Source organism: Sturnira hondurensis, unplaced genomic scaffold, assembly GCF_014824575.4.
Source record: "Sturnira hondurensis isolate 20B ecotype Veracruz unplaced genomic scaffold, ASM1482457v3 Scaffold0025514, whole genome shotgun sequence".
Lineage (NCBI taxonomy): Eukaryota > Metazoa > Chordata > Mammalia > Chiroptera > Phyllostomidae > Sturnira > Sturnira hondurensis.
In genome coordinates, this window is record NW_028098145.1 from 23314 (window position 1) to 33704 (window position 10391).

At 59.0% G+C, this 10391-nt stretch overlaps 1 protein-coding gene across 3 annotated transcripts; it reads right to left on the minus strand.

Annotated features, from left to right (window-relative positions):
- Positions 1–6371: 6371 nt before the first annotated feature.
- LOC118982708 (popy class I histocompatibility antigen, alpha chain E-like) lies at positions 6372–9602 on the minus strand. 3 transcript variants are annotated; one of them, XM_037039872.1, is made up of 7 exons: positions 9497–9600; positions 8617–9342; positions 7765–8040; positions 7576–7686; positions 7117–7149; positions 6930–6977; positions 6372–6779 (listed from the first exon to the last, which is right to left on the minus strand). In XM_037039872.1, exons 1-7 carry the CDS (start codon positions 9558–9560, stop codon positions 6775–6777), a joined length of 1263 nt encoding a protein of 420 aa, XP_036895767.1. In that variant the 5' UTR covers positions 9561–9600; the 3' UTR covers positions 6372–6774. The 3 variants fall into 3 exon arrangements, with proteins under 3 accessions (XP_036895767.1, XP_036895768.1, XP_036895769.1); XM_037039873.1 differs by lacking the exon at positions 7117–7149 and having other exon boundaries at positions 9497–9602; XM_037039874.1 differs by lacking the exon at positions 6372–6779 and having other exon boundaries at positions 6942–6977; positions 7815–8040; positions 9497–9599.
- Between the last annotated feature and the right edge of the window lie 789 nt (positions 9603–10391).

Genomic DNA, 10391 nt, shown 5'->3' on the forward strand with positions numbered 1-10391 from the left:
ACGAGTTGTTGATTTTCCCCATATTTTTCTTTCTCTTGAGTATTTCCCAGAGAATCAGGAGTCTTCCTGGAAGGTTTAGTAGAACTTATCTGTAATAGATTCCGAATATGGTTGAAGGAAAGTAGAAACTTTGAACTGCTTTACCTTCTTCCTTTGCAGCCTTTCCTGTTGACATAATTTCTTCCTAGTTTTAGGGTTGTTTAAATCCCCCCTATACCTGCAGTGACACATTTATCTAAGACACCACTGTTTTGTTCTTACTCAATTTCACCTGTGTTATTCCCCTTTTCACAGAACAAGCTGCTCCAGCAGGAGGGACCATCAGCAGGCAGCCACCATATCAGCCTCGGTGAGTGGGAGCCCCAGTGCTGAGCCCATGTGGCTCCACCAGGTGGGCACAGTGTGCAGGGACCCCATGAGCAACCCTGTGTGGTGGGGAGAGGCTAAGCGACCGCATCCGACCAGGCCCCTCCCCACCCGAGTACAACCAGCCCCCCCCCACAAACACACTCAGACACCCTCTGCTGGCATCGCCTCCCACTCCACTATCTCCACCCCCTGCGCCCACGGCAACAGGTCCACCAGCACATGTCTCCTCCCCATCTCAGCTCCCAGGTCGTTTTCCTCATGTTCCTGACTGTCCAGCCAGAGTCCACGGGTCACTCATGCACTCCTCAGGGGCATCTCTCACACCCCCTCCCAGGTTTCTGCTGGGGTTTGATTCCTAGTCCTGGCTTGTCCGCCGTTCCAAAGGCCGTCTGGGAGTCAGCTCCCAGGCTGACCGCTCTCCTATCAGACTTTATGTCTCCAACACAGAAATTTGTTTCCTTGGATTTTAAAACATTGCAGTGGGTATTTTAATTCACCATTTCTAAAAGGTTTTAGAAAGAATAATTCTATGTTGGCTTAGAAAGAGCTGTTTCAAAACTCCAGAAAAGCATAATTTCGTGAAGGCCCACACCCACGGAGAGCGGTGGACGCATCACAAGTGCGTGGTGAGCTCCCACAAAGGGAACGTGGGATGGACACGCAGGGAACACTCAGCACCCAGGGGGCCTCTTGGGTCTCACTCAGTCCCAAACCGCCCCCAGCCCGAGGGACCGCTCTCTGGGTGTCTGACACGGGGGGCGACCTCTGTCAGCTATTCAGAGGACGGAATATCACAGCGGACACTGCTCTGCACCCGGCTCCCACCCAGCGTCCTGTCCTTGTTCTCGTCCCGACTGTGGTGTGTGGCTGGGGTCTGTTCACTCTCCTGGCTGCACGGGGTGGAATTGTGTGAACAGCCCGCACTTGTTGTCCTCTGCTGCTCACAGGCATTTGTTACACCCAGATTGTACGAATCGTGCTGCTGTGAGTAATTTCTTCCACTACTTGGCACACACATGTTCAAGTCTAGGGGGTTTGCAGCCAGAAGGGACGTGCTGGGTCCTGCGGTGAGTGAACGTTTGGCTGCAGTAAGTGCCGCCATAGCATTTTCCAAGTGTTGAATCAACTGCCTCTCGCAGCAGCAATAACGGGAGACAGAATTAGTCCCAATTCTTGCCGAGAGCTGATTCTGTCTGAGTTTAACATTAGCTGTGCTGGGAGTTGTGAGTGATGTCACACGGTGACTTACTCTGACCCTCCCTCTGACTCCAACTGTTGGACAATTTCCATGAATGTCCGGGCCACGCTCACACGCTCACACGGAGGACGTACCAGGCTCATCGTTGGGACAGAACAGGCTCTGGCAGGGATCCCGCGTCACCTCACTGTTCTGATGCCCTTTCCTGGTCATGGGTCGGCGGTCAGAGACCCGCGGTCTGACAGAAAAATGCAGCAAAACCTCGCTTCTCCAGCTTCACTAGTTCCAGAATTCTGTTTGAGAAGCGGTTTGTCAGAGATCCCAGTCATACAGGGGACCTTTCACACAGGTATCGGCCTGGAAGGGGTGTCAGGTGACGAATGAAAACTGTTCGATAACTGAGACAAATTTTCCAATAAGTTTGGTCACAAATTGAATTGTTCAAGATGGGAGGCATTCGGGAACTGAGGTGACTATATTTGGTCTCTGTCCCTTGTTCCCGGCACAGAGCCCCTAAAACCCTTGCACTCTCCTGGGTGACAAGGATGCTAATGAGGTGACACTTGGCCGAGGGTCCTGGACAGTTTCAGGATGGGGGCCGGTCACCAGAAAGAGCAGGTTTCATCACAGGGTCAGGACTTTCAGCCTCACTGCCCAGCCTCTGGGGGAGGGGCTGGGGTTTGAGTTCAATCCCCAATGGTCATGGATTTAGTCAAATCTGTCCACATAGTGGAACCTCCATAAACCCCCCAAGAATGGCGTTCAGAGAGCTTCTGAAATAGCTGGGAGTTTGAGGATGACACTTTCCAACTCCATGGGTCAAGAGGCTCCGGAACTCGGGACACTTCCCCACCTCGCCCCATGTCCCTCTTCATCTGGCTGCTCACGTGTATTGTTTATAATAAAATGTACAGTGAGCCCAGCATTTTCCTGAGTTCTGTGAGTTGATCCAGCAAATTCATGAACTTGGTGGGGAACCCCTACCATTTGTAGGCGAGTTGGAGGGACGAGCAGGTCACATGGGACCCTGAACTTGAGACTGGCTCTGAGGGGAGGGCAGTCTTGTGGAGTGGACCTTGACCATGTGGGGTCTGACGCAACTCCAGGGAGTTCACGTGGGAGTTGAGCTGAGCTGTAGGAAACACAGCTGGTGTCCGAGAATCAGAGAAGTGGGTGAGTGGAGGAAAACACCCCTCACCATCCCACAGAGAAACTCAGAGTAACAGCAAGTAAGAAATGCTCTGACTGGGACATTATTTATTGGTCACCTGTCCTTGCAGCCAAACCCGAGTGCCTGTAATACACCAGAAAGTTTCAGCCTCAATCTTTGCTCCAAGGACTGACATGTGTCTTTCTTTTCCACCCCCCACCCCAGCCCCTGACTGTTCCTACAGGGGAAGGTTCCTCACTCAGAGTCCAGGTGGGCGCCTCCTCCCTCCCTGGAGCATGACTGTGCTTTCCCTTCCCCTCCTCCCCCCACAGGGGGCATGTCCTACACTCTAAGGGGCCCCAGGAGACCTGCAACCAGGGAGCATTGGGGAGCAGCAGCTCATCCCAGGCTGACCCCCGACTGTGCCCAAGGCCCCCTTTTCTCTGACTCCCCAGCGAGCTGACAGCAGCCCTCCTGCTCTCCTGTTGCTTCTTCTGTTCTAGGCCCTTGCTTGCTTCACCGTCCCCAGCGAACGTTAATAACCGTCCCCTCCAAAACAGAAGAGTCTCTGGGGGAGGCAGAGACCACATCCCTCTATGACAGAGGGAACCCACGTCCCCAACATTCGTGCATCTGGACACGGCACCAGGCTCCACCAGTCAGGTGACCACGTGCCAGACCCTGCCTCAGGACGGGGTGACACAGAGAGGCTGGGACTGTGCAGAGGACACTCAGCCAGGTGGGGGGAGTGGCAGCAACAGTGTCCGGGCACTGGGGCAGCAGAGACAGCTGTCCGAGCCTCAAGGCCCAGGGTCCTGCCTCAGGGGAGTTGGTGGGGTGAGCGGTGACATCTGTGCCCCACAGGAGGGCAGCGGGGCCTGTGTGGGACCCGACCCAGGCTGGGCTGTGGGCTGTCCTTGGCTGTGCAGCCTCTGGTCTGTTCTGTGACTGTCTCCAAAGTGGCATTGGAACCCACTGTACTGCTTTATATCTAAATTAGAGAAATTAGGATTCCATTATTTGCTCCAAGAAATACACCTGGGCAACAGTTTCACTCAGAGCTTTTATTATGGTCACCTGGGGCCACCTCCTAAACCTTCCACCTGACTCTACCCCGTGGTAGAGAGAACACCTGTGACCCCCGACATCACGTCTCATGAATGACAATACATGTCCCCCCTTTTCTTTCTGAGGAAAAAACCCACTAAATGTGCATTGAATACCCTTCCCCACCATGACCTCCGTCACTGACCTCAGTGGTCCTGGGTCTGGCTGAGCCCCAGGATGGCTTGAGGGGCTTCTGACAAACCCCAGGCCTCTCCCAGACCCACATCCCAGGGGATTAGGCCCCAGGCCGGGGTCACTCGTGTGACAAGCCCTGCAGGCGAGGTGGACACACAGCCGGGTGGGATCTGGTCTGGGTTCCTGCTGCTAAATGTGCGACCTAAAGGCCAGCAGCATCCGCACCAGCCTCTTCATAAACCAAGCATCCCACTCTCTGCTCCAGATTTTCTGAGTCTTAACAAAGTGTGCAGGTCATTTGTGGGCACCAGAAAGTCTGGGACTCGGTGCTCGACAGCCTTCTATACTCGGAGACAGACTGTGCAGGCGGCTCTGGCGTGAGGTCCACTCAGATCGCTCAGCACTGGGGCCCTGGGTTCCACTCTTCCTCCGTCTTCTGTACCTGTCACCCCCTGGGTGACCTCGCCCATGCTCACGGCTTTAAGTAGCATCTGTGTGTGTGGCCTCCCAAGTCTGTCTGTGCAGCCTGCACATCTCCTGGTCTCCAGACTCAGCTGTCCAACCACCATCACATGACTCCCTGGGATCTTCACAGACATCTCAGCTACACATGCTCTGAAAATGAACGTCTGTGACATCCCCTCAAATCTGCTGATTCCAGAGTCTCCCCATCTCTGCTGACACAACTCTGTCTCTGATTGTGTCCTCTGAGATGTTTGGTGACCTGGATTCCTCTCCCCCGTACCCCAGATTAACCATTAGGAATGCCGTCTGGTCCCCCTCAGAAGTTATCCAGGATCCCCCACACCCACTATTCCCACAACTCATCCTGGGAAGCATCCCCAGCCTGGAGCCCAGCACAGACCCCTCCCACGTCCACATTGCCTCCCTCACTAGCCAAGTCTGCTCTCAGCACAGCAGCTGCTGGGGCCCATTGAACAGGACATCAGGCCATGTCCCCCTCCTGCTCTGCACTGTCCTCTGACCCCCTGCCTCTCTCAGAGCACAGTCGTGCCCTTCCCATGTCCTCCAGGCCCACGTGGTCTGGCAGTGCCTCCCTCTCATCTCCCTCACTCCCTGCCCCATCCCCGCACTGACCCCACCCCTCCTCCTCCTTCCCAGACTCCAGACATCAATGCCCCGGGGCATTCACACTGGGGACTGGAGGGTCCCCTGCCTGGACAGGACTTCCTCCAGACATCCTCATGGGGAATACCTCCTGTCCTTCAAATCTTCCCTCAAGGCTACCTCCCCAGTGAGGCCCACACTGACCACCCAAATCAAATACCTACGTTCCCTGACCTCACAGCCCACACTGGGGACCACCATCCCCTCTGTGTCTTCCCGGATCACTCACCCTCCCACGGACACTAACCTGTGTGCTGTGCTCACACCCACTGTCTCCCAACACAACACAGGCCCCACGAGGCTGACAGTGATCCTGATTGTGCTTCTGTGATGTCCCCACATGCAAAACCAGTGCCACACGTCTGTCACGCAGCCACCACTGGTCATCAATGGTCAGGGTAGGGCACCTCCCTATGCTGCAGGCAGGGTCTGTATTAACATGGCCTCAACCACAGCTGGTCCGTGGCAGCTACGGCCCCACGTGCACTCACACCCACATCGATGCCCCTGCACTTTCCCCACAGAGTAGCTCCCCCAAATCCACCCCAGACCCCGCTCTGTGCATCCTGGAGTGCGCACCACACTGAAGCCAGCACTGGAGCAAAGGGCAGGGGGAGGGGCAGGTAAGCAGAGTGGAATTCAATGGAGACTTATCTCAGCTGGGAAACTGTGGGATCCCAGCTCTGCTTGGTCCAGAACCCCATTCCTCTGAGAGTTTAGGAAGAGATGAAAGATCAGCCAAGCCCTAGAGGAGGCAAGAGAGGAGGAGTCTGACAAGTCATCTCCACACCACAGACTCCTGTGTGCAGGGACCCCTGGGCAGGTGGGGACAGTGACAGGCAAAACACCTCTGCTGCTGACAGGGAGGGGACACCCAGAGGAGAATGAGACCAGGGCTCCTAACAAGGACAAACAAACTCACGCTGCTCTACAGAAACAAAGAAGCAACAAATAAAGACCCAAAATATGGAACTTAGGGTCTGACCCAGGCCTGAGCCTCGGCTGACCTGGCCACACATGGCCTTTGCTGCCCGCTGTCCTGAAGATGGGCTTCACTGGGACAGTTTACAAGGCCTGGGTGATGTTGGCTTCCTGTGGTCACACGTCCTGCAGGGGCAAGGTTCTACTGAAGGGACAAGGACAAAGGGGCAGAGGGCCACACAGTCAGGGAGGAACCACATCAAAGCCCATGATGCACTGGGCACCAACTGGGCACAGCCTGACCACGCTCAGTCCTCACAGCCTCTTCTGTCCCCACAACAGACTCAGCACAGCAAGCACAGAGGTTCTGGAAACTTCTTGATGAGTCCATTTATTTCCTTCAAAATTTAGGATCTTCAGCTTTTTAATGAACACATCAACCACTAACAACAAGAATTGAGAAAACAAATGTACACCCAGAGTCTCATTTCAATGAGGGAGCGAGAAGCTGCAGCTCAGGCACCAGGAAGCACAGACAGGGCTGGGGGGCGGGGCTCTCTGCTGGAGCAGGGACATGCGGGGAGGGGGCTGATGGGCGGGGTGGGCCTGCCTCCCCCCTCCTCAGTGATGCTGATGGGAACACAGACATTCAGGTGCCAGTTGCAGAAGCAGAAGTGAGATGTCCCTGAAGTGACAAACAGGGGCTGGTGGGTGTGTGTGTGTGTGAGGAACCTTCCTTCACTCATTCCCCGACAGGGCAGCTGTCTCACGCTGGAGAAGAAAATAATTGTGAACAAATGTCCATCAGTCGCTGTAGAGGTGACATTGTCCAACAGCCCACCTTGTGCTCACTAGTCCCACAGAGTCCCCATTACCCAATCCTGTCCCCTCCACCCAACCCTTCCCGAGTCAGGGCCTCACCTTTACAAGCTGTGAGAGACACATCAGAGCCCTGGTCACTGTCACTGCCTGGGTGGCACAAAACAGGATGTGGTCAGAGACCCCAGGACAGGAGACCAAAGGGGGAACTATGGGGGGAGGGGGAGGTCCCCCATGGGCTCCCGTCTAAGCTGACACGGGGTCTCAGGGGTCCCCCCTCCATACTCACTGGCAGCCTGAGCACAGCTCCATCCTTTTCCACCTGCAGGAAGAAAACATCCTGTGAGACACCAGGGAGGAGGCAGGGCCATGAGGTCCCAAGGGAATCCCTGGAGCTGGACCCCAGGGAAGTTCCCAGAACTCTGACTATAGTTCAGGGCAGGATCCGGAAACCTGAGGGAAGTTCATGTGCAGGAATTGGACCAACCGCCCTCCTGCAGGTCTGCCCTCAGCAGGGACCCTCCCCTTGGACCTGTGACTGTTGGGAGCCAGGTCCCTAGCACCAGAATCATCAGGGTGACAAATCTGTCCTTTATCTCACACGAGCCTTCCTAAACAGTCACTGTAGCAAGTAGGGCCCCAGACTGGCAAGCACATGAGTGAAGACGAAGCTCCACTTTAATGAAGGGGGTCTCCTGGGCTTGAGACCCCCAGTTGGGGCAAGAAATCAGGCCCCACCCGCCCCTACCTGAGCGCCTCCTCCCCCACATCACAGCTCCAGCCACCACAGCTCCAAGCAGGACCAGGCCACAGAGGATGCCCAAGATGACCATGATGGTGTTGGTCTGAGGAGGCGGCTCTGCAAAGGGACAGGAAGGTGAGGGCCATGCCCTGGGTCCTGCCCCACCCCCAGTGAAGTCCATGCAGGCCCCCTCACCCCATCGCAGCATCAGGAGCTCCCGCAGCCCCTGGTGCCTCACTTGGCACGTGTATCTCTGCTCCTCCCCGGGCGGCACCACCACCGCAGCCCAGGTCTGGAAGGTCCCATCGCCCCCGGGCCTGGTCTCCACCAGCTCCGTGTCCTGAGTGTGCTCCTGCCCGTCCCGCTGCCAGGTCAGGTCGATGTCCGAAGGGTAGAAGCCCCGCGCCCAGCACCTCAGGGTGGTCTCCCGCTCAGAGGTGGAGTGGCGGGTCACTCGCGTGTCTGGGGGGTCTGAGGACAAGGGTCGGAAAGTCGGGAACTTCGCAGGGGCCGCAGGGCAGTCCAGCAGCACTCCCGTGGCCAACCCGAGACTGGACAGGACGGGGCGGGGGTACAGCCCAGACCCAGTCTTGACAGAGGCAGCTGGGGGGATCCCCTGGTCTGTAGAAAGTTCTAGAACCAGAGGGACTCAGCCCAGCTGCAGGCCGGTCTGAGGGAGAAAAGCGTTTCTGGTCCAGACGTGGGGACGGGGCAGGGGGTGGCACGTGGCTGCGGAGAGCGGGGATCGGACCGAGACCCGCGGGTGCGGGGCGGGATCGGGCCTGAGAGAGGAGGTCCCCACGGGCCGGGGAGCCGCCAGGGTCAGAGGGGGCCGCTGACCGGACATCTCGGGGCGCGTCCCCTCCGTCCCCGGACAGGCTGCCCCTGGGAGTCCCTGAGAGAAGGCGGGGTCGCCCTCCGGTCCCGGGTCGGAAAGTCGGGGCGAACTCGACCTCCCGACGAAGAGGCGGTTCTGACCCGGGTCCCGCGTCCCGTCTCCCCGTCGGAGCCCAGCCCGAGGGCGGGGAGCCCGGCGAGTCCCGGTACCTGCGCGCTGCAGCGCCGCCTTCCCGTGCTCCAGGTACCGCAGGAGCCACTCCCTGCAATGGCCGTTCACGTAGTTCCTCCATCGCTCCGCCTCACCGCTCGCCTCCCACTTGGTCTTCGTCATCCGAGCCGCCGCGTCAGCCGCGGTCCAGGAGCGCAGGTCCTCGTTCAGGGCGATGTAGTCGTCGCCGTCGTAGGCGGACTGGCGATACCCTCCGAGGACGGTCCCGTTGGGCCACAGGTCGCAGCCATACATGACCTGGATTGTGTGAGCCCCTGACCCCGCCCCGAGGTCAGCCCCGCCCACCGACATGCCCCCACCCGCGGGGATAGAACCGAAACCGAAACCCAACCCGGTCCGAGTCCCGCGGGCTCCTCTCGGGGTGAAGCTCGGACGCGGACACTCGGGGCGACCCCGCCCGTCCGGCCCCGCGCGCTCACCGCGGCCGCTGTGATTGTAGTAGCCGCGCAGGTTTCTCAGGCTCCGTCGGTAAAGCTGTGTGGTTTGCTTGTAGATCCGCGTGTTCCGGTCCCAATACTGCGGGTCCTCCTGCTCCACCCACGGCCCCTCCATCCACTGCGCCCGCGGCTCCTCCCTCGGGGTCGCGGCGTCGCTGTCGAACCGCACGAACTCGGTGTCGTCCACGTACCCGACGGAGAAGAAGCGGGCCTCCCCCTGGCTGGGCCGGGACACGGCGGTGTAGAAATAGCTCAGGGAGTGCGGGCCTGCGGGAGGGGAGCGGTGAGACCAGGGACGCTCGGACCGGCGCGGGTCCCGGGTCCGCGGTCGCGGGGACGGAAACGGGGACGGGAGCGGGGTCCGGGCGGTGGGGACGCGCCCTCCACGAGGTCCCGCGGTCCCTCCCGACCCCGCGCTCACCCGCTCCGGAGCGGGTCAGCGCCAGCGCCCCCGAGAGCAGCAGCAGGAGGCGCGGGGATCGCATGACGCCGCATCCTCGGGGTTTGGGGAGAAAGTGCCCCCGGGCGGCTCCGGGGAGACTTATAACAGGGGAGCGGCGGCGGCGCTGATTGGTTTCTCTACACAGCGGCCACCAATGAGGGAGACACCGGGGGCCGCGTCACGAGTATCCCGGAAGGAGACGGCGGCGCAGGTTGGGAGCCGCAGAAGTGAAACCGGACGACCGGGAGTCCCCAGCGCGGAGCTTCCCCGCCCGGACTCCGCCCTCGGGCCGAGACCCAGAGCGCCCGGCCGGGCACCTGGGACTTTGCCCCGATCCCTCCTCCTGCTCCAAGAGCTCGTTGTCGCACCGCGTCCCTGAGTCCGGACCCCGAGTCTGTCCGGGGAAACCAGGGAGCGACCCCCAGGCCGGGCCCAGCCCCCTTCCTCCTCTCCGTCCCCGAGCCCCTCTCCCGGGAACGGACTCAGCTTTTCCGGAGCTCGGGCTGGTCTGCTTTTAGGGTTTATGTGACCTGACTGCCCACCCAGATAATTCCGGGAGTCTCCCTGTCCCAGGAACCGTAACCTCACTGACATCACCCAGGTCCCTTTGCCACATGAGGAAAGCTGTCACAGACTCGGAGGACCAGGATGGGCGTCTCTGGGCGTCTCTGTTCAGCCTTCCATACCGGATGGTGTTGACATCACCGAGGGTGAAGGAGGCAGGGCTTTGGGAGGGTGACCATGGGCCAGCAGCTAAAAGAAATGGGGGAGTGGCCTGGGGTGCACAGGGAATCCCTCTGATGAGGTAGTGGGGCCTCCAGTCTGATTGGGGGTGCTAGGGAGAGGGAGGGAAACGGGGCAAAGCAGTGGAGGA

Bases quoted from the DNA above. Each gene is read 5' to 3' on its own strand.
- LOC118982708 (XM_037039872.1), bottom strand. From the start codon at position 9,560: ATGCGATCCCCGCGCCTCCTGCTGCTGCTCTCGGGGGCGCTGGCGCTG. The intron at 9,343-9,496 runs GTGAGCGCGGGG...CCCCTCCCGCAG, and splicing joins GCTGACCCGCTCCGGAGCGG to GCCCGCACTCCCTGAGCTAT. The intron at 7,150-7,575 runs GTAGGGGCGGGT...TTCTTCCTGCAG, and splicing joins GTGGGGGAGGAGGCGCTCAG to GTGGAAAAGGATGGAGCTGT.